General features: G+C 34.5%; 2 protein-coding genes across 2 annotated transcripts; both read right to left on the minus strand.

Moving 5' to 3' along the window:
* Positions 1-1,842: 1,842 nt before the first annotated feature.
* On the minus strand, positions 1,843-2,716 carry LOC149560408 (cytochrome P450 82A1-like). The gene is made up of 3 exons (XM_089827602.1): positions 2,657-2,716; positions 2,223-2,471; positions 1,843-2,160 (listed from the first exon to the last, which is right to left on the minus strand). The coding sequence occupies exons 1-3, from the start codon at positions 2,714-2,716 to the stop codon at positions 1,843-1,845; spliced, it is 627 nt and encodes a 208-aa protein (XP_089683728.1).
* Positions 2,717-4,576: 1,860 nt separating this feature from the next.
* LOC149560409 (cytochrome P450 81Q32-like) lies at positions 4,577-5,119 on the minus strand. The gene has a single exon (XM_089827603.1). The coding sequence runs from the start codon at positions 5,117-5,119 to the stop codon at positions 4,577-4,579; it is 543 nt and encodes a 180-aa protein (XP_089683729.1).
* Positions 5,120-25,383: the final 20,264 nt, after the last annotated feature.

Raw genomic sequence — 25,383 nt, forward strand, 5'->3', positions numbered from 1 at the left:
TGTTGTATCAATTTCTTCACAACCCGTAAAAGTTATTGTTGTTGCTACTGATATAGAGTGTATATATTTTACAATCTAAACGAGATGGTAAGGTAGAAATTTGGGGAATTGAATCACAGAGCAAGTGTTACAAACACATGAAAGGTAAGAGGTTGAGGTTTTAGAAGGTGTCTAGTAGCCTTCAATTCAATAGTAGAAACACATGCCCTTCAATCATAAGGAAACCCTACACATTTAAAGTCTATGATATCTTTGGCTATCATTCATCTTTGTGGCAACTCTCTCATACCAAAATACATAAACTTCTTTTGTAAAAAAAAAAACTAACTCCATAAAATAGTAGTTTCTTTCTTTTATTGCAATGAATACATCTTATTCTCTTCAGCACTTTAACCCCCAAACTTTAATCAGAATTTTTTTCTCATAAATTCAATATATCAAAATTTGTAAGCCTTTTATCTCTTTTTTTTTTGGATAGTAGACCTAAATCGAGATTAATATTATAGTTTGTAAAAATAATTATTATGTTATTTGTTGTGTTATGGGCTATTTCCTTGAACCCTATATATTATAGTGAAGGAATATACAACAACAATAAGACCTTGTGATTATATGGTGTAGATACCTACACCTACATGCTTCAAAGGTTGTTTGGGAGATACTAGTGTTAAGATTAAAACCAAGACCAGTGGACATAGACTTGAGAACCCTATTTTACAATGCAGAAAGTGAGCTTATTATGCAAATAAAAATAGACATCATACAATCAACTATTTTTCAAAAACCCTAAGGAGAATAAGCGACAAAGACCCTAGAATTAGAGTAAATTCAAAAACATCCACACATGTCCTAGTCTTTACCAGACTGTTGGAAGAAGTTTGAGGGGTTTCGACAAAGGGATTCAAAGAGAAAAACCTTAACACATTGTTTTAGTCTCCCATCAATCCAAATATGATGCTTAGACGATGCACTAAAATTTATACAGATGCCAACAAGCATCATGGAGAGAAAAGGAACATGCAAGGTCCTGCAAATATTTTCCCTTGGACTCCATGTACAAAATTACAAATGCATTATATGTATTTTAGTCAATAGAATGTCGAAAAATAGAAACAAAGAGAACCGGGAGTAGCACATTACTATTTACAGGAGAGGGAAGCAAATGGAGCCGTGTGAGCTAGGAAGCCATACGTATTATCCTGAAGCTGAGACCCAAAGAAAAGTTGAAAGATGCATCAAGATGGGAATGGCTTGTCGTAACAAAGAAACATGTCACTGAAAACTCCAATCTCGACACCCCATTCAGTAGCTATGATAAGAAGGAAAGGAAATACAATAACATAATTATCACCGAAGATTGCAATAGTGATATACAACTCACTGTGCAAATAACACCTCTTACACTCCACTGACTGCGCTAGCTATTGTTAAATGAATTTTAAGGGAAGGAAGCATGCAATAGCCACCTACAACATTCTGTGCAAATAAAACCTCTTACGCTCCACTGCCTGCTTTAGCTATTTTTAAACCAATTTTGTCGGAAGGAAAAATAAAAAACTACCCGAAAATTAGATGCCTCAATAAGAGTGTTTTAAATTTGAATGGAAAAAATATTTTCTATAGAAAATTGTAATTCACACTGTATTTTGGTAGGACGCCAGGGACGAATAAATGCATTAATATTCTTAATTAATAGAACTAAGTAAAAAGATTATCCTTAATATGCAGCCAATTTAACATTATTTCTCTTGTTCAAAGTAGTATTCAAGCTTAGGATTGAAGTATGCGAATTGGGAAAACATTATCGAGAGGCATAAAAGAACTCTTTGCAACATTGATGAATCAAACATATGAATAGAGATGGAGAGGCAGGCTAGGTTTGATAGTGACCTCCAATGGACTTGATTTTTGTATTGTGATCCCACACCCCACTGTCAAGTCAATTACACTACCCTCTGGACCAAACCACTCGAAGCTCTGAAGTAGACGCCCTAATGTATAGCTCACGACAATCAATGCCGATGACATTCCCGAGCATGTTCTCCTTCCTGAACCAAACGGAAACAATTCAAAGTCCTGCCCTTTCACATCAATCTCTTGGCCAGTCTTGAGAAAACGTTCAGGATCAAATTTCGTGGGATGCTCCCACACTGCCGCGTCCTGTTGAATCGCCCACACATTCACCACAGTTGCGTCCCTGCGGGAATGTGATATCCTCCAACAGTGCAGTCCTCTCTTGATTCGTGAGGAATCAGTAGAGGTATTGGTGGATAAAATCTGAGAGTTTCCTTCACAATTGCCTGCAAATATTTCAGCTTGGGCAGATCAGATTCCTCCATTATTCGGTCCCGTCCGACATGTGTATCAATCTCTTGCTGTGCTTTACACAAAATGTCCGGATGCTGCATTAGAGTTGACAGTGCCCACTCGATGGTCACAGAGGATGTTTCAGTACCTCCGCTTATAGTAGTCTGCAAAACCAAGGGGCGACTCTTAAAAGGGAAATAAGTTGAGATCAATTTTTTTGGGCGTGTTGTGATCAATGCCTTGTCCACAACACGGCAACTAAAGCTTAACTCATTCAAGAATAAATAATTATTATATTGATAGACATTCTAAATACTATATGTAGAGAGAGGGTGATAAAAGAACATACCAAGGCGGTGGCTTTCACCACATCGTCCTTATTGTCAGACTGAATTTCCTCGTTGTCCATTGCAGAGATAAGGGCGTCAATCATGTTGGCAGTAGTTGGCGGTATTAATTTCTACCATTAATAGCAGACAACCAGCGCACATCCAGCCCAACTCAGCCATCCATCCACCATCCAGAGTAAATAGCAGACAGTCAGCCGTCCCAGCTACAGTATAGAAGCTGCCCATATTTTTAATACATGAAATATTATAATATAATATAATATGTGTAAAATGTTCTATGTGTATTCTAGAGTATTCTCAGATCTTTATAAATAGAGGCTTTATGTAATGCATTTGTGCAAGGCAGTAAGGCAATAAAATCAATATTATTTCCGTGTATTTGTCTTTCTCTTTGCCTTCAAATTGGTATCAGAGCATGAAGAGCTTGGCCTAGGAGGAAATGAATTATGTGTTGATATGTATAACTGCTGTAGCAGTGAATGAAGCTTCTAATGTTTTCTTGATTGCAGATCATTATCAGCTTCTAAAGTTGGAGACTAGTGGCTACCAAGATTAAGAGAAGAAAATATCCTAGTTTAATGTTTGAAAAAGGTATGAGCTGATTTCTTGGAGTGAAGTCTAATGATTAAAAAAAAAAAAAATTAGTTAAAAGGGGAAAATAAGCATTATAATATTGTTTGTTTAAGCTATATGTCATTGGCTTAGACTTGTTTGGTGGATTTGCTTTGCAAAGCAAAGTTTAAAATTGTAAGGTGCAGTTGTAACTGTGTATTAAGACTAGTTGCTATAGGTTTTCCACAACAATATGGAGTTGATTATAATGAAACATTTGCTCCAGTTGCTAGACTTGACACAGTTCGAACTATTTTAGGAATAGCAGCACAAAATGATTGGAAAGTGTATCAAATGGATGTAAAATTAGCTTTTTTGAATGGTTTTCTTGATGAAGAGGTATATGTTAAACAACCACCTGGTTATGAGATTAATGGGCATGAAAACAAGGTATATAAACTAAACAAGGCACTTTATGGTTTGAAACAAACTCCTAAGGCTTGGTATAAGAGGATTGATTCATACATGATAAGTAATCAATTCAATAGAAGTAACAATGAGCCCACGTTATATGTTAAGACTAACAAGGAAGGTCAGATTTTGATTGTATGCTTGTATGTTGATGACTTGATATTCACTGGAAATCTATCAGTAGACATGTTCAAGTCAGAAATGATGAAAAAATTTGAAATGATAGATTTGGGGTTGATGAGATATTTCTTAAGTATTGAAGTTATTCAATGTGACAAAGGTATCTTCATTTGTCAATCCAAGTATATAAAGGATGTTTTAAAGATATTTAAAATGATGAATTGCAATCCAGTGTCAACTCCAGTTGCAATAGGAACAAAACTTAGCAAGGAAGAAAAGGGCTCAAATGTTGATCCAACTATGTTTAAATGGAGAAATCTACCTTGCATTCTGCAAATCTGAAGATCAATTGGCAGATATATTCACTAAGCCATTATCAAAGAATAACTTTGAATATCTGCGAGAGAAATTGGGTATTACAGATGCAAAATTTGTTAATGACAAAAATTAAGGGGGAGTGTTAGCGGTAGTTGGCGGTATTAATTTCTGCCATTAATAACAGACAACCAGCCCACGTCCAGCCCAACTCAGCCGTTCATCCACCGTCCAAAGTAAATAGCAGACAGTCAACCGTCCCAGCTACAGTATAGAAGCCGCCCATGTTTCTAATACATGAAATATTATAATATAATATAATATGTGTAAAGTGTTCTATGTGTATTCTAGAGTATTCTCAGATCTCTATAAATAGAGGCCTTATGTAATGCATTTGTGCAAAGCAGTAAGACAATAAAATCAGTAGTATTATTTCTATGTATTTGTCTTTCTCTTTGCCTTCAGATCAAGTCTGGAGCATGCAACCTTCTCTTCTCTCGGTGATTGTCAAGCAATATCTTCAGAAACCCGTCTCTTCTCTTGCTTATAATCTTCATTGCACGCACTGTTTTATTTGGAACGACCCACTTGAGAAAAGGCAAGTAATAGCCGAAGTCTAATGCTTCAGCTATCGAGGAACTTTGTTTTATCATCTCCTTGTTGTGCTGAGCATCTTCCGATTCCTCCGAACAGAGATCTGGCGATAATCTCTTGCTGGCAACCATTTGCACAATGATATTAAACGTGAGATCTGAGAGCCTCGACTTGACGTTAACTCTTTTTATATCTCGCTGACAACTCTCGAACAGGGAACTGATTAGGAAGAAAATTTCCTCTTCCCGGACATGTCTGAAAGATTCGATTTTTTCTGCAGTAAAGAGTTGGAGCCTGCAAATCTTTCTGATTGTTCGGCAGTATGAACCATAAGGAGCCCAAGATAACAATTTAAAGTCATACCCTAGATACTTTCCTAGAGCCGTGAGTGGGCGCGAAGCTTTTGTCATTTGTTGTGAAGCATTCTTTTGCCAGATCTGAAGAACTGATAACCAAAACTGGGCGGATACCAAGTTGGAGATGCATGATGGGGCCCTATATTTCTGAAAGAGATGATAGAAGTCTATGCAGGGGTTGTTTGCTTCTACTCAGCAGAGGAAGATTCCCAAGTATTGGCCACGATGGAGGATGCGGTGGCTGTGGCTTTGTCCTAACTCTACCGCTAATTAATTTTGATTAGGCTGAGCACGCAAGAGTTTTGTATGACCACAGCTCTATTATAAGCTTGTCCAACTTCTTTTAAGATAAAATAAATGAGTTTGAAAATGTCGTGTAGTAGAAAATAAAATATAACTGCACAGGGAAATGTGATGAACATGTTTATGACATAGAGATGACACATTATAAATGTTCAAACGTCAGAACACGTTATCCGTGACTTCTATAGCTTAATAATTATGTAGTTGTGAGGAATCAAAATAAAATAAAGGAGAATAGTTCTTTTAATATGGTTTTAATAGAAGAAGAAATTTGATACTTATTGTTAAATATTAAATATACTAATGAAATTAGTTAGGCGAAAATATCAATAATTTCTCTTTTATAATTTCTAAATGTTAATTACAGATTATATAAATGGCAAATGTCTTTTTCTTGAATTGGATCATTTCAGCAATAGTAGAATAGAATGAAGGATATATTGTATTTGTCTAATTGATCATATAATTTTGTGATAGATTCTATTTATTCTAGCTTCTCGAATGTTTATTTCAGCACTTCTTAATGTTCTTAGTCAAGTTCAATATAAAAATTGGTTACTAGTCCTACTATATAACAAGTTATGCTAATAATTTCTCCTTTAGATTAAATCATGTAAGGACATTTATCTATTAACTAGATAAAATACCATGAGTAATATTGTAAATATGAACTGTCAAGAAAAAGAAAGACAATGTCCTTCTCTTTCATCTTAGAGTGGCTCTCAGGTTTATGATTGTGTACAATCACAATATAAATATGTGAATCAAAATGATAAGAATAAAATCAAATATTTGTTCTTAGCCAAAAGTGATTAATGAAGTAATAGACATACTAGGGAAAAAAATAGTGTTTTCTCATCTATTCTAAAACTTGTGTGTTAAGGGTTGAGATATGTGTGACAATCATAAGTATAATAAACATTAGACTTTCATAGGATCTTTTCCCAAATAAATGTGCCAACATAGATACCCAAAATACACTTACCTCCTAACTTCATGAAATCATTCCATAAACAATAAAAAAAATGCAATATTGTGAACCATTCTTGCTACTCTAATCACCTATTGATATACTTGACTAGCATAGGAACTTGATTGAAGATAAATCAAAGAAATATTAGGACTAGCTTTAACAAGTAGTCAGCAACCATATTGATCTTGTTGTGAATATTACTAATATTTATTATGACCATGATGCATGGTTTCAAAAATGGACTAGAATCCATCTAAGACAAACCAATTTAGTTTTGAGCAAACTATAACATGTATAAGAATAATGATGATTGATAGATATTGACGTTTCTTGGATCATACAAAATTATTGGCATGATTCTATGCGATGATAACTTTCTTGTCATTGTGTGATTTGTTAAGCCCAGTATTTTTTGTGTTTTTCATTTGTGCATACTCCAATATATATCACTGTAAAGGATAATTTAGTGATGAAATGATGTTATTTTTTAGATTTTAATTTTTCAATTTTTTAGAAATTTTCATTATTTTAGTTTTTAAAATTATTTTAGATTAATTTACAATTTTTTTTGAAAATTTTAGAATATTTTGTAGTTATTTTCAAAACATGTTTATAGCTTTATATAATATTTTTCATTTTTCTCAAAATGTTTATTATAGTTTTCATGTTTGTTCATATATTTTATGAATATTTTCAATATATTTTTACGATATTCTATGCTTTATTTTCATCATGTTCTCAACCTTTTTATAAAATTTTTTTAGTGTGATATCTTTCATATATTGGCATAGACATGTTGCACCTTATGATCCATTTATGAATGACCCAATCTATTAGTATTGTAAAGAGATTTCCCCAAATCAGCTACCTATTGAAGAGTGGTGAAATTTGACTTATATTGGTGCAACATACAATGCCAAATAAATGGCATATTTGGGAAAACTTTGTGTTCACTCAGTCGATGAAGTTGGCATATCAATAGAGATGAGGGAAATGCGAGGTATGATAATGGTCTTCAATGGAAGTTATTTCTTTACAAGTCCCCATGTCAACTCAATTACAGTATCTTTTAGAGGAAACTATTAGGAGCTCTAAAATAGGCATCCAAATAGATACTTGGCCCCAATCAATGCCAAAGACATGCCCACACATATTCTTGTCCTTAAAATTAATAGAATTAATTCAAAGTCCTTCCCTTTCACATCCATCTAATTTCCACAAGTTATAAATCATTTAACAATGAGTTCTTTTTCCATGAATGACATATTTGTGTTTGAGATTCTCCCTTATAAGCTTTTTCTAAGTGTATGCTACAAAATAAATGACTATGAAAATGTTAAAATGCTACCAAAGATAATATAAATGCATACATTCATGTGATGAACAATTGAAGGTAATATGTTAAGTACAGTTGTAAGAACAAATCTATAGTTCTAATGTTAGATTTCATTTTTTGAAAATGTGAATAATTTCTCTTTCACAATTTCTAAATGTTAATTACAGATTATTTAAATGGTAAATGTATTTTTCTTGAATTGGATCATTTAAGAAATAGTACAATAGAATGAAGGTATATTGTATTTTTATTATTGATCAAATAATTTTGTCATAGATTCTATTTATTCTAGCTTCTAGAATGTTTATTTTAGCACTTCTTAATGTTCTTAGTCAAATTCAATATAAAAATTGGTTACTAATCCTACTATATTGCAAGTTATGCTAATAATTTTCCCTTGGAATAAACCATGCAAGAACATTTATTTATTATCTAGATATAATACCACATGTAATATTGTAAATATGAAATGTCAAGAAAAAGAAATTAGTTCCATGTAAAATAGTAATCTATCACTGGAGAAGACAATGTCCTTCTCTTTCATCTTAGAGTGGTTCTCAAGCTTATGATTGTGCACAATCACAATATAAATATGTGATAATCAAAATCATAAGAATAAAATTAAATATTTCTTCTTAGCCAAAAGTGATTATTGAAGTAATAGACATACTATGGAAAAAAGTAGTGTTTTCTCATCTATTCTAAAACTTGCGTGTTAAGGGTTGAGACATGTGTGACAATATCAAGTATAATAAACCTTCAACTTTCATAGGATCTTTTTCGAAATGAATGTGCCAACATAGATACCTAAAACACACTTACCTCCTAACTTCATTAAAGCATTCCATAAATAATAAACAAAAGAAAGACCATAAACCATCCCTACTACTCTAATCACTTGTCTATATCCTTGAGTAGCATAGGAACATGATTAAAGATAATTCAATGAAAAATTAAGACTCACTTTAACAAGAAATTCAATAACCATATTGATATTATTGTGAATACTAAAAAAAAATACTATGACCATGATGCATGGTTTCAAAAATGGAGTATTGTGCATCTAAGACAAGACAATCTGGTTTTGAGCATATTATACCATGTATATGACTAATGATCTAATTGATCGATATTGATGTCGCTTGGATAATACAAATTTATTGACATTATTCTATACTAGGATAATAAATTTCTTTTCATTGTGTGATTTGTTAAGTCCAGTGTTTTATGTAATTCTCATTTGTGTATACTCCAATATGTGTGTGTGTGTGTGTGTGTGTGTGTGTGTGTGTGTGTGTGTGTGTGTGTGTGTGTGTAGAAAGGATAATTTATTGATTAAATAATATTCATTTTTGGATTTTAATATTTTCATTATTTTAATGTTTTGAATTCTTTTAGAATATTTACAAATATTTTTGAAAATTTTAGAATATTTTGCAATTATTTTTAAAACATATTTATAACTTTGTAGAGTATTTTTCAAAATTTCTCAAATATTTATTATAGTTTTCATGTTCATTTCTATATTTTCATGATATTCTATGAATTATTTTCATCATGTTGTCAACATTTTCATAAATTCTATTGAGATTAATAGTAGAGATTTTTGGGAAGATGAGGTTTGATAATGGCCTTCAATGGAATTGAATTTTGATAGTGGCCTTGGGTTCATTGGTTGAATGAAGTTGACATATTAGTAGAGATTGTTGGGAAGGTGAGGTTTAATAATGGCCTTCAATGGAATGATATTATTCATACACCTTGGTGTTTTGATAAAAGTCCTCAATACTGGGAAGACCAAGCCAAAGATTATGTGTGGCTAGGGCATATATGAAATATGAAGACATAAAGAATTGCCTAAATGCCTTTGTCAAATTTAGCCAAGAGAAAATATCTTCACATATAATTTGGGACTGATCATTTTACAATCCTTTAGCACATTGACCTAGACCACAAAGAAGTGATCCTTAATGAAATTGAGAATCTCCTCCTTTCTTTTCAATCTTAGCAATAGTGCCAATATATCCAAACTTTCCCTCTTTAAATTGGTTCGAAAAAGAGTCCTTAGAATCTTACTCTTTTTGGAATGAGGTGTCTAAAACCATGTCATGTGCATGTATTCTCTCCCTAGGGTCTCCTTCTCATTGAACATCAATAGAGAAGAAGAAAATTTGATCTCACAATATTCTTTCTTTACTGAGATACCAAAAGAAGATTGCATCTATTCCTTATTCACAAAAAGAAAAATAGATTGATCATGCAACAATATATGTTTTGTGTCTGGATTGTATCTTTCAATATATTGCTTTATCAATTCTGGAACTTGTACCATAATGGGGAACCCAATAGCCTCAACTAATCTACTCTCTTTCAATTTATGAGTAATTGGATAGATAGGTTTGGTATTAACTCTCCTGTCCATATCACCTAAGTCATAAAATTTGAAGGAAGTGTCAGAAAGGTTCTCCTACTCACTCTCCAATCCAATTAGAGAATCATACCCATGATTTCTATTAGCTTATACTCTCATAGATAAGACAAATTATTTTGATAAAATAGCCATTACAATATGAATAACTCTATTTGGAGAAAATTCAATCATATAGACTCATAAATTCTAACGTTGGTATCACATGAACAAATTAACTCTCAACTACTACTCATAACGATCAAATCTGCAATAACATAGATAAAGTAATGACTCTTTAAATCACTTTACCTCTACCCATATGATGGTTCATAAATCTAAGTAATGTAGAATTTACTTAAATCTCATGTGGTAGTGTGAATATTTACTTACCAAACTGAAAGGCATTAAGCTTAATGAAAGTGATCCTTTTAACATCAAAATCTAGAATAAGGGTTTACACCACAATTATTTTATGTGTGGGGAAGGAAGAAAAAAAATATCTTTCCATAAGCTTGCATTTTCCTTTCATTCAGAATCACATTAGGAGAAATGCTCCTTTGACACCTCGGATACCTTATTACTTTCGTTTGTATTTTAGTTCATCCCTTAGAGAAGTCATGAAATGAACTTTCTTGAGGGCTTGCACTATTACTTTATTTACTTTAGGTTCGCACTTCATGAACTACTCCATCAAAAACCACTTTGTGGTATTTCCAAAGACTGTCTTCGCATCCAAATTTCATATTTTCACCCTTTTAATATCTTCTAGAGTAGAAGATCCACGTCTTTCCTTCTAGATGGAAGGTGACATCGAGGCATATGTTTTACAAAGATTTGAAAAAGTAGAAGTATTTACATTGATTTGGTGGCTATTATTTTCCTCTTCCCAACATTGCTTCATAAATTATTTCAAAGACGTTTGCTTCCAAAGGGAAGACACTCAGATTGATGAAACTTTGTTTCTTTAAACAAAACAAATTCTAACTTTGGATTGGAGCTATTAGTGTTCCATGGTTGTGGATCCTTTTTCTTTTGATCCATTATTCATGAATCAATCTTTGAAATCTCTTGGAGATGTCAATATGCTATGCTCTTTCAAGATCTCAATAGACAAATTGCGCCAGCAAAAGGATTTCAATAGCATGGGCTAGAATACAAAAGGAACACCATGCTATTATTAAAAGTTAATTGTAGACTAACAATAGGAATCCTTCTCATCAGGAAGATGCTCAAAAAAAAACCCACCCAAACCTAGATCACCTATGACATTGATGCAAGGAAAAAGAAACATTCCTACATAGAGGTATCAAGGGAAGTGGAGCATGGAAAACCTAGAAAGACCCAAAAGGGAAGCCTTGGGAATGCTTGATGAGAAGGGAGCCATGTTGGGGATACCGAGATAGGGACTCAAACATATATGCAATAAAAATTGATCAAGCTAGAAGCTTAAAGTGGGGGGGCTAAAATTTTGCAACACAAAGATAATATAAATGCATACATCCATGTGATGAAAAATTGAAGGTAATAGAATGTTAATATAGTTGTAAAAACAAATTGATATTTTTAATATTAAACTACATTTTTGAAAAAAATGGATAAAGCTTTACAACTTGTTGGCATTTGAAAATGCTATAGGTTTCCAATTGCCCTGATGAGAATAAGACACATCTAGGGGTAGCTAACTCCCATCCTTAACACATCCTTTCAAACACCGGGCCAACTATAAGGCTTGACCTTTCTTCTACTTCAGGCTCTACAAAATCTAGGTGGGTTAACCTCTTAAGATCTTATTATGTGACCAGTGCAATAAGCATAATCAGGATCTAGAATAATAGATGAAACCCCTAAATCTTCTATACTTAATCGAGAAATCACAAGCATGAAGTAGCTAATAACATGACTCATGGAACTAGTAAGCTAAGTGCATGTTAAATTTTGAATAACTTTCAACATAAAAGGGAAAAATTATTTAATATATTGATATTAGCAAGACCCGGGTATGAGCAACAAAACTTAATGATCTTATCTCTAATTAGTGCCTTATCTATTGGGCAATTACATGAATTATAACCATAAATCTTCTAGAAATTCTTTACATAATTCCTACATCAAGACCCTTGATCTATCTTTCACCTTGTGAATAGACATCTGCATCAATATAAATCTCATACTTAGGCTATCCCATCATGAAATCTGCAAACCCTACGATAAACACAAAGAAATTACATGGTTCTTTGTTCCATAATCAAGACATTTCAATCACATACATCCTTGAACAAAATGAAACCTAATTCATGCTCTTTGTTCACAAACTAGAAAAGATTACAAATCCATGACTACGAGTCAAGATTCAAACTAGATTTAAAACCCTTTGTTGTGTTTTATTCATTCTCCTTGAAAAGAAATACATGAAAGATGTATAGAAAATAACTCACAAATCACCTAACAAGTAAGGACTATATGCATAAACTTAGACTATTGTTCAATACAAGAGAGAATGTTGGGTGTGTGGCTTTCACAACTTAAGCAGAGCTCTTACAACTGGAAATTGAAAACCAACAAACAACCTTTTTCTAGAGAAGAAGAAAGAATATATATGAAGAGGGCAATTCTTGGATTGAATTTGCAATTGACATGTGTCCCTTCAGAATTCTCCCTCAAGAAGTTGAAAAGAATCTCTCTACCTTCTCTCCTCAACTACTAATCATATCCCATTTTGTTTTTCCTTTCCAGGAGCAAAAACCTCAACAAAAGACAAAATTCTCATAACTAATTCTGGATATGTCAATTTTGATCAAATTGAAGCCAAAACATCATAGAATCAAAACATACTACATATAAGACCTTCTAAACATGTTTTAAATTTTTTGCCACCGAATTCTGCAACTAGATAATCAAAACACCGATCAGTTTACACAAATCACTGCTAAAGGCAAAACCCCTTGAAGTGTGTACTAGGGAACACCTGTGCAAAAACTAACCATAGATTCAGAAAATTCGAATCATTATGGTTCCAACGGTATACTGGAGTGCCCATTTCAGATAAAAAAATAGCCCTAGTTATGCCCTTCTGAAGTTCAAGTTTCCATCTCATGGCTTTCAAAGCAATATTCATAAATTTTAACTTTTCAAAAGTTAAAACTATATAATAATGAAAATTTTATTTTAAAAGGAAACCTGCATGAACTTTTGAGGAAAAGAAATTTCAAAAATTAATTTTTTGAAATTTTTTAATTTTTCTTCTAGTTTTTCATGTGGGTCAAACTTGGTTTGACCATCTTTGACACGTGTCATGCTCTAACTAGCTCCCTTTTTACACAGTTAGCTGACCCTTCCAACTAGGCACCACATGTCAACATTTGATTCATCCTTACATTCTACCATGTCAGCATAACACCTCATCATGGTTTCTATGTTACTATCTAAGTTAGCATCTACCATGTCATCAGTGACATAGTGACATTGCAACACATGTCACCTTCTACCACATCAGCACCCCAAGGAGTGTTCCACATTAGGAACCTCTGCCATGTCAGCACCACATGTCGACATCTCATTGGATCACTTCTTGCACAACTGGTGCCACATCATCATCACCTTTGCACCTGCTTATCTCCATGTCATCACCACCTGGTTCCATGTCACTACCACCTAGTGGTCATTATGCCATTAAAGTTATCACGTGAGCAACTTCGCTTGGCAACATATTGATAGCCGCACAATCATCCACATGTTGCGATCTCGTGCACCATCGTTTGAACTCACCATGTCATCACATGGATTGGTTTGTTCAAAATTATGCTTTGAGCGACCTGCCAGCTGTCTTTTGCGTCCAGTGCGTAGGGGGTCCACGTTGTAACTAATGGCTTCCAAAAGCCATTTGTTCTTAAGACATGATGCTTAATGTGTATGGTAGTATTTAAACTCTTTTAAACTTTCCCACTTGGTAAATGTGGGATAAATGGTAAGCTCATCCCTGACATGGCTTTCCTCTTATTCACGCAAGGTCTTTTTCATACTTGTGGACAACTCCTTTCTGGCAGATTCTCCTGCTTGCTTAGCGTGGTCTACCATTTATGCTTAGCATGAGTTGCTTTCAAACATGTCGCTGACTCTTCGCATGGCACCTTTTTAGTATTTTCAAAGGCATCTCCTTCCTTATTGCATGGTCTTCTTGACCCCTATGTGGGCTCTTCATTTTATTTACATGCCTTGCTAACATTTGCACTACTTGCTTTGGCTTCTAGATGCATGAAGTCTTGGCATGTGTTGCTCCTCTCAATGCATGGATTCTTTACATGCAAATGTCATCTCACAAACCATCTTCAAACTCTTAACAAGGATTTCTACCTTTAATCTACAAGTTGCCCTATATACATGTCATAGCTCTGCATGTTGAGATAATGGATGTTGCACACATTGCATAATATTTTTATTTTATTATTTTATTTTATTATGTAATGTTGTACCTAGATGGACGTGCAACATGTAAAGATTCCCATGGAATATTATTGATGAGTTGTATTGTAACATTGTGATAATATTTGATGTAATTATTTAATATTGGGGGAAAGAATTAAATGCCCAATATTAAATGTGGGGTCAGTGGGTTAGATAGCACATGGTTTTAGCACATGGTTTATGTAATACCACTTAGTGGTTTTTGTGGTACTTGCTACTATATAAGCAGCCATAAGGGTAGTTGTTGTAGTGTGAGAAAGAGAGTGACAAGGAGAAGACAAAAGGCAAGAGTCGAGTGGGACAAGGCTTGACAGGTTAGCCAAGGGAGCATTTGTGAAGGTTGAAAGTATGGCATGGGATGTGTGGATTCATGCTTGTTCACATAGTTTGCTCGATTGTGGCTATGGCCATGAAGGCTTCCATGGTTGTATGGCAATGGTATTTTTTGCTGAATAATACATGGTGATGGATGCTTTTGGAGGCTGGGTTTTTCCCTCAATGAGGGTTTCTCAAGGTATATCTTGTGTCACAATTTTGTGGGTATGTTGTCTATTCTCTTGCATGTGGATTTTAATTTCGTGATTATTTTAGATTTATTATGGGTTATCTGGAAACGGTTATATGCTTTATTGACAAGTTTCCTTACAAGTGGTATCAGAGCTATGGTTTTATTATTATAACCCTAGATTGAATCCATGGGAATGCATGAGAGGATAAAAGAAAGGGCAAGATATATGAATGATTTATTGTAGATCTGAGGGTTTTGGGTTTGTTGTTATGATGGGATGTTAAAAGATTTGGGCATGTGAAATTGTTGGACAAAATGATTTTTTTGGATGTTTCATTTAAATGAGGGTTTTGGGGGGTAGCTTGCAGAAATGACCTCCTGAGTAAAAACAGACCTCACCATTGGATCCGGGTCAACATTTCCATAAAATTTGATATATAATATGCCCTAGTTTGGCCATGTTCAAAGGAAATGAAAGAGTTTTTTGGTTTCAGCTCATGATGGCCGTCAAATTTAATCCCGTCGGAATTTTCGTCATTGAAAAAATTAAAAATGAAAAATCGTACTGAAAATGGTAAAAAGACTGTCTTAGTAAAATGGCCATAACTTTCTCTCAGAATATCAGATTTCAGAGTTCTTATAAGCGTTGGAAAGCTAATTCAGAGAACTACAAGATGGTTTAGGTTTGGTTCTATGATTTTGAGATTTTGTCAAGTTTTGAGAGCCCTAAAGTCAGATGTTTTTTATTTTGAGCATGGATTAGGGCATAACTTGGGCATACAGAGTCGGATTTTGGACTTCGAGTAGTCAACGGAAAGCTCTTGGAGAGCTCTACAAATTGGTTTAGATTTGGTGCAGGTTTGGCATGATTTATTTGTTGATATATTGATCTGAACAGTTTATAGGTATATTTTGACTATGGTAACATTGTGAGTTTATGGCATTGGAGATTTAAGATTTGATGTCATTGTATACTCAGTTCATATTTCAGATTGGTCTCATGATGATATGGTTATCAGTGTTTGGTTTAGATATGTATGATGACTTGTTGGATCTACAAGTTGTGCAGTGTTGTAAGCAGTCTATACTTACAGGTTGCATTTATAGCTTGGTTATGAGTTGTCTTTGCCCATTGATCTTTCATTATTGATGCATATTTAGATTAGTGGCTTGGATTTGGGTTGTCTATGCCCTAAGTCACATGATTTACTATTTTCTTCATGTAGAAGGGATGAGATGTTGTTACCAGGTACATGTCATGGTGGAAGATTGTGGTTGACTATGCTGACAGGTTGGACATATTGAGAGCCAGATGCTCGGTTCATGGATGTGATCATGGTGTCATAGATTTTGGCATGACATGATTGGTTATAAAGGTACATCCTTGATGTTCATTAGCTTGGATTTTTTGATTCAGTTATGGTGGTATATCTTCTTGGTTGAGGATCATGGTTATTTGGTTTCTTTTAAGGAGCTCATGATGTGCACTTTGAGTTCTTTGATAGTTTGATGCCTTGGTTGATTCTCATGGTTAGAGGATGGGTTTTTTCATCATGATGTCATGGATAGCTTGGATACACGGTTTAGTGAGAACTTGTGACAGTGATGGGGTGACAGTGTAGGATTAGTTCCTGGTTTGGTTTGGATCTTCAAGTAGGAGATGGATTTTATGATGCCACAGGTGACTTGGTACCACAGTTGAGTGGGAGTTGTTGGCATTGATATATTTATTGAGTGTTTGCAGATGTTGGAGGTTTGTCTTAGATCCTGTTGCTGCAGAAGCGTCTTTGACATTTGCATGGTGCACTTGTTATCTTCATGGTGTGCGAAGATGGTTAGATCTTGAGGACTCATGGAGTTCTTGGTTATCTTCATGGTGTATGGAGATGGTTCTTCCTAGTATGTGGAGATGGTTTTCTTCATGGTGTGTGGAGATAGTTGCATCTTGAGGACTCACAGGGTTCTTGGCAAAGGTGTGGTTTATGCTTTTATTTGGCATGTTATCCTTGGTATGAGGATGGTTTCATTATTATGTCATGGTATACTCTTGATACACGTTTAGAGTTGTGACATGTTATAGTATGTTCATGTGAAGCATGTTATCTCTTTGGTTGAGATGGTAAGATCATGTTGTCATGTTTATGTTCCTGAGGCCATGGTTGGAACTTGGACATTGATCTTGGTTTAGTTTCTTGGTATTGAGTACACTGATCATAAGCTGGATACTTCATGATATTGCTATGTTGCATTTGGAGTTGGCATGGATTGATTGGTTACAGGTGCTCATGGATACTTAGAGACGGTGGTGACGCTGATTTCTCTTAGATTAGAGAAGTATTTGTTGGGATGGTTGATGGTTTCAGCAGGAAGTCCAAGGGGCAGTCACATGATATGGACTTGAGAGGAGATTGTTCTTAGATGAGTCTTGGTTGGAGACTTGGGTATCTTGATGAGCATTCTCATTCTCCACTCTTGGTCTACTCGGGGGTTTTCTACTTGAGAGGTATAGCCCATTGTTTTTTCTCAGGTGCATTATATTTATGCTTTTCTTTCATGGAAATGGATCTTGAGCTATGGTACATGAGTTAGTTCTGAAGGGTTCATTTGAGAGATGGTTTAGCATTGGTTATCTCCATGTGCATATTTTGTTATGCTGGTTGAATTTGGGAGATGGTTTTATATTGGGCATATTCCTTGGATTAGGAATGGTTATTTCTTGGTTTAGGAATGGGTTTATTGAGTTTGATATTCTTGTGAGAGGCTTACATCCATGATGAGTTATATGGTTTGGTATGGGTGTTGTTGAGGCTTATTGTTGGGGTTTTATGGAGGAGATCATACTTGCACAGTTTACATCTAGAGGTGTGTGTAGAAGGACATGATACAGGTTATGATTTGCATGATTTCTCTGATCTTGGTTATCTTCCTGGATGTTCAGTTTTGCTTACATTGGATTTGAGATTGGTTGGAGATTGTGATCACTGGTTTGTGCTCATGTATGTCATGTGAGAGATGACATGGTTATTCCTTTATCTCTTTCCTTTGTTGGTCGTGGTGAACTTGGGAGAGCATTGGAGACTTGTTATGAGAGTTGTTCTTGCAGGATATTAGTTTATGTATTGTGGATTTCCTTGATACTACATGGATTCACTTCTTTGAGATGTGTTGAGTGGATTGGTTATAGATTTGATATTATCTTTTGTAGTGGGAGCTTCTTGGTATATATGTGGCAGGTATTGCTCTTGATGCTTGTGATTTCAGGTTGTAGATTAGATATGTCGGTGATATAAGTTTCACTTGTTATACCTTTGAGGTATGGATAGCTGGATGGTTTTGGCACTTGTTGTGGGTGCTATTTCAGCTATGGATATTTTGACAACTACGGATACATGTGATTACCTTTGGATCAGGTTATTTGTGCTTGGAATTTCAGTTGGTACAGGATTTTATGATCTTCTAATGCGACAGGTTGGGTGGTTTTCTCTTTGGATGGTTTCTATGTATGTCCAGTGGGAGTGGCATAATAGGAGGTGAGATCATTCATGTTTGAGATGCTAGATACTTTGATTTTGTTGCAGGTACCAGGATGGAGCACTTGGTGTATTTTGATCCATGATGGTGGATGTGCTAGGAGGGATTGTTCCCTTGTTCATTTATGTGGCTACGGATTGACCCTATGCAATGTATACAACAAGTGGGAGATTGTTGAGATAATGGGTGTTGCACACATTGCATAATATTTTTATTTTATTATTTTATTTTATTATGTAATGTTTTACCTAGATGGACGTGCAACATGTAAAGATTCCCATGGAATATTCTTGATGAGTTGTATTGTAACATTGTGATAATATTTTATGTAATTATTTAATATTGGGGGAAAGAATTAAATGCCCAATATTAAATGTGGGGTCAGTGGGTTAGGTAGCACATGGTTTTAGCACATGGTTTATGTAATACCACTTAGTGGTTTTGTGGGACTTGCTACTATATAAGCAGCCATAAGGGTAGTTGTTGTAGTGTGAGAAAGAGAGTGACAAGGAAAAGACAAAAGGCAAGAGTCAAGCGGGACAAGGCTTGACAGGTTAGCCAAGGGAGCATTTGTGAAGGTTGAAAGCATGGCATGGGATGTGTGGATTCATGTTTGTTCACATAGTTTGCTCGATTGTGGCTATGGCCATGAAGGCGTCCATGGTTGTATGGCAATGGTATTTTTTGCTGAATAATACATGGTGATGGATGCTTTTGGAGGCTGGGTTTTTCCCTCAATGAGGGTTTCCCAGGGTATATCTTGTGTCACAATTTTGTGGGTATGTTGTCTATTCTCTTGCATGTGGATTTTAATTCCATGATTATTTTAGATTTATTATGGGTTATGTGAAAATGGTTATATTCTTTATTGCCAAGTTTTCTTACACTGCACGATTTCTTCCTTGATTGGTGTGGATTATTTCCATTTACTAGCGGCTTCATCTTTTCTTTGATTGGTGTGAGCTCTTCATAATTTCTCCCATGTTTCATGTTTTAGCCATGGCAAAGGAGAGTGGCCATCTCTCTGCCCTACCAACACTAAAATTGTTTCCACCACATCTCCAACCTCTAGGAGCTTCTACTTTTGTTTGATGCCTCTAATTGCTCACGTTTTTCTCCAACAAGTCTTCTCCTTTTACAAAACAAAAACTCCATCTTTGAATGTGTGGGATGGTTGCCATGAGGCTCCTTTTAACATGGCATTTGGGACAAAGGCTTTTGAAGGATGTGTGGGTACTCTGACTTTAATGCTGGTCTATATCTCTGTTCCAAGTTTTCTTCAAAAGAAATGGCCTTTTCTTTTACCACATGGAGCTCCCTCCTACCCTAACACCTCTCCATTTCATGTGGGCATTTTGCCTCTACAATGATTTGTTTTTAATATATTAGCCACCTTTGTTTTTACCTTCAATACCACCATGTTCATTAGATCTTGTAGACTCCTCAGACGAACAAGAAAGAATAATGCTGTTACATATCCTTTCTTTGACTTGAAACATTAATTATCTAAAACCCACTTTGCTCTATGAATGGTTTCTAAAACCACTTTTCTCACACATGGCATTTTATCCTCCCTTTGAAATCCAGAACCCCAATTATCTCTAGAAGCTCAAAGCCATTTGGAAACTTTACAAAACCATTGATCATCTACACAGGACACAATCTTTGTTGCCAATTATGTACACTACCCTTATCAAGTATCTCAAATGTAAAAATCATATAATTGGCCACATAATGAATCGATAATATAATTAGAGCAGTGTGTGGTTGTTTCCTACTTTCATGTCAATGTTATTAGTATATTTGAAAAAATAACAATTCTTCAAAAGATTGATGTTGTAGACATGGGGGCAGGATTATGGAGTCGTTGTGTTATGTTATTTGCATTGCCACAACATCATTGATCTTCATGGCAGTTAGCCAAAATTCAGGGACTCCCTTTGGAAAACCTTTAAGAATCATTATTCCATACATATTTTACATTAATATGATGAAATCAGTCAAGCCCCAAGTGGGTCCGACCAAAAAAAATTTTTTTTCCAAACACAAAATTATTAAGACTGATCCATTCATTATCTGATAATGATCAAAGTAAAATTCAACCGTTGAATCAACACTTAATACTTAATTCACCTATGTCTACAACTTGTTGACTTTGTGTCAGGAGGTCCTTTGATTGGCCTTAAAAACTGACCCAAACACCTAACTGGGCTCTAAAATCTGACCCACTGATTCTTTATTTGCATACTTTTACCCTTTTAAAACGTGTCCCATGATGAGTTCAGGCTCAAAAGATATTGACCGTCAAAATTGACCTTTCAGAAATGCCTGCAAGAAAACATGTCAAAAAATAATAAATTGGGTTTGGATTTGGCTTTGAAAACTGGGCAAATTGACACTTGGGGAAATGAAAACTGGGGTATTGGTTCACTATCATGAGAAGAGTATAAATCTATGATTTGGACTCATGATCAATAACTGGATGAAAATGGCATTCGTTCAAAGTGGGCTACTCAAATTTGCAGACTAGAAACAATGGCAGAAAAGCATTTTTTGCAAATGGAATTGACCTAGGAAAGTGTGCAGACGGATTCGTCATGACCTAAAAATTGGAAGACTTGAAGTATTTTTAGAGTAGAACATAGTGGTACAACCCATTTGATCCCACCTATCATGGATTTAAATATATTACATCACAAACAGGGGTACTGACAAATCTGCACTTGCTAACACCAGTAAAAAGTCAAAAATTGCATTTGGAATTGCATTTAAAAACCGATCAAACAGATTCATCATAAGCTCAAACTTGAAACATGACAAGTATCTAATCTCTAAAACATAATGCGAAACAAATTTTCACATTTGGGTCAACTAGGTCAAAGTTATAACTCGTCAAACAGGGTTTCCCAAAATTTAGAATAAATTTCATCAATATGACATTGATAAAAAACCAACTTTGAGGGATTCAAAACCTAGTCAAACAGATTTAAAATGACTTGAAATATGAAACATGGGCTCTCAAGTATGGACACTAGATACTCCCCAAGTGGCAAGTCATGAAACATTATTGGGTGCAAGATATTCACATGCAAACATGGTCTCCTGTCACTATTTGACACTTAGGCAAAAATGCAAATTTGACAAATGCTCAAAACAAGACTTCACGGGATAGCTCAGAATGTTAGTTTAACTTCATGGAACAAGTAGACACACTAAATGAAAGGTTCTAGAAGTATTAAACACCTCTTATGCTTTAAATGGTTAGCTGGATACATGGGCATTTAAAAGCATTTATAGGGCTTAAAATCTCAAATGGTGCTCAAAATCAGGGCTACAATTTTGAGTGCCAATAGTGGCTTTGTGTGGAGATGCATGTCCCTTACAGGCATGGCAAGGATTCAAATCTCTAGAAGAAGTAGATCACACACCTTACAGCAAAAAAACTTCCTCTCTTGAACAGCTTTATTAAAAACAAAAACAACTACCTCTACTATGTACAAATGATGGCCATGAGCCACCGATATTTCTCACAAACTTTTACCTATGTCAAACACCTAATTTTCATCTAAACATGCATGAGGTAAGCTGGAAATAGAATTCATATCACTTTCACCAATTTGACACATATCTTCAATTTCTTCAATTGGCAAAACAAAATCATCGCCATTACTTTCATGCTCACTATGAAAAAGAACATTAGCATGCTCATGAATACCAACATCAAACTAAAACTGATCTTTATAAACTGATTCATGAACATCATCAAATGGAAATTCAAAAGCCTTATAATCAACCTCATCAAATGAGTTGTATGTGTCACTCATACCTTGACCTTGCATCTCCTCAAATGTTGCTAGCTGGACTTCAAATGAGTAATCAGATTTATATTCACACATAGTATTATCATCAAAATTTGAAATCACTTCACAACCACCTTATGCATCTTCAAAATCGAAATGCTGATTAATTTTCCCCTCATATGAATCATCATAAAACTTACTATGAAGTGTCATCTCCTCTTCAAAGAAAACTCCATCGAACACCTCATCTTCAAGCTCACAAAATGAAACATTATTAGAAAACTTAGAATCACAAATGGAAGAACAATATTCTGATTTGTTACAGCAGTATGACAATGTATCACTATTTTCATCTAGCCCAACTAAATCTGAAACTTCAATGTCATTTTCAAACAATGGATTGATAACTCCATGCAAGGATCCTCTTTGAACATCTGGACAAACGATGTGTTGATCATCATTGCTATCTTCATCATATAAGGCATTAGTATAAATTCACTACCCATTTTATCCTCATGGAAACTTTCAACATATGAAGAAAAGTCAAAACCATATGAAGACTCACTTTCTATTTCTTCTACCAAACATATAGTGTCCATAATAACATCCTCTTCATTATCTTGTTTAGGATAACCATTTCAGGCAGACCATTATTCATTCCTAAACCCCTCACTACATGCTGGAAATTTACTATCTAATGTAAGAATACTTGACAACCCTTCACTAAAATCTTCATATTTAAATTCATTAACATCAACTAGATTCAACATTTCTTTATCTTCATACCTTGAGGACAAATCATTCTCAAATTCTTCATTGACTAACTGATTTGTATAACACAAAAACTAAGATGCACTTTCTTTTTCAGAATTAGAAAAAGAATTCATACCTTCTACTTCATATGAATGTTCACTATCATCATTGCTTTCTTCTTCACAATTAGCATCAGACTCATATGAAGATGAACATATACCACCACTATCCTCTTCTTGACTTGAGAAATAACTCTCATTATTATCTTCACATGAGGCTTCTCCATAATACATCGGATCAGCAACTTTATTATCATCACTTGAAAGATGACTTTTAGCTTCTTCATACTCATATTGAGATGCATATCTTTCAACTTCAACCTATATAACATTCTCAACATAATGCAATCTCTCAATAAGAGAATTCATTTCTTGCATATCCGACTGATCAAGTGAATCGATCTTATCATCCACTACTGAAACATTATAAACATTTGCACTTTGTTCTTCTGACTATGAGTGAGATAAATGTGATTCACACTCTTCATCTTGTGTTATCTCTCCATGGCATGTCGGATTAGCAATATCAAATTCATGACCAGAGACATACTTTTCAGCCTCCTCACTTGCACAAGACTAAGATCTAGGTGCAGCAGCCTCATGTTTAGGAGTAGTAGTTACACCATCATACATATAGTTATCATGAGAAGAACTTACTATTGTAACTAAACCTTGATTCATAATATCAACATAGTGCTCAACCCTATCAAAGTCTGAAGTGTATCTTATTGTTGTAGTATCAGGAACATATGTGTCTTCATTTGCAATAGACTCATTCTTCTCTACACACACATCTTGATTTGAAATTCCAATCTGATTATTCATTATAGCAGGGGTATTGATAAGCTGATCTAAAATTGAAGCATCAACACCACACTCATCCTTTCTTTCAGATATATTATACCAGCACACATTTTTAGTAAAATGACTTCTACTCAATCCATATTTCAAATTATTTTCAATATCCCTGGCAGTCATAAAAGCCTGATATAATGTCTATGGTTCTTTATCCCTTAGTAGATAGTTCATTTTCTTGTCAAATGAATCAAAGTAAATAGCTAAACACATTTCATCGTCGGGTCTATAACTCTCAAGGATCTCATTCAAAACTCTTGCAAAACTGTTGTTAAATTGAGGAAAAAGTTCACCATCCTCAATGTGAATCCTTAAAATTTTATTATAAGAATTAAATATGCTTACCCTTTCTCCAAATTTCTTCATGAAGGCAGAATGCAACTCACTCCAAGATGACATAGAACATATTGGTAGAAAAGAAAACTAGTCTCTAGCATCACCTTCCAAAGTTTGAACAAACAATTTTATGTTCAAATCTTCATGATAAATCTCATAGTCACCCATCAAATCAGTAAACAACTCAATATGATGACTAGCTAAAACAAGATGGTTCCCATTAAACTTAGGCAATCTATCTCTAAGATCACTAGGAATGACATTTGGGAAACCATGAATTTCATTGAAATTTAATGGCATATATCGTGTGGTAGAAATAGATCTAACAATTTCAATGATAGGATGCATACTAGATGAAAGGAAACTTGACATTCTTCAAAGATTTGAAACTCATTCATCAACAATAATTCTCTGATTTGTAACTTATAGAAAATCTACACAACTCTCTACCAAATGAACATTTCAAATACACTTCACAACTTTATAAAACAAGCTGAAACTTAATCTAATGAAGTGTATGAAACTTATCAAACTATTCTCCTCCTCTTAGTGCTAAAACTCACTTGATGGAGAATACACTTTTCACAATCAATTTTCATGAAAAGAAAATACATGAAAATGAGAACACCTCAAGATCCGGATGGCTGAAAGTTCTCTGACTACCTTTTACAATAGTAGACCCAAAATCTTATCAAATCCTTACTAAACCTTTTGAATCAACACATCTCAAATCTTGCAACCATTTAAATGTTTCAACTTCTTCAGATCTGTTCTTCTCCCATAGCAACTAATCACAATTCATGTATAACACTGCATTGGTATAGACATTAACTTCAAGTCACCACTCACATTAAGTGAGATATGAATTGAATTAGATTTGAACAGAACTACAAACTGATTTAAAACAATAGCAAATAGAAGAAACCCTCTTCAAATTTATCTTGAATTTGAAACCTCTATACAAAGCTGAAACATAACTCTTCAACACCATCA

The sequence above is a fragment of the Cupressus sempervirens genome, chromosome 4, assembly GCF_028749045.1.
Source record: "Cupressus sempervirens isolate cs-2001-9-10 chromosome 4, ASM2874904v1, whole genome shotgun sequence".
NCBI classification, from domain to species: Eukaryota; Viridiplantae; Streptophyta; class Pinopsida; order Cupressales; family Cupressaceae; genus Cupressus; species Cupressus sempervirens.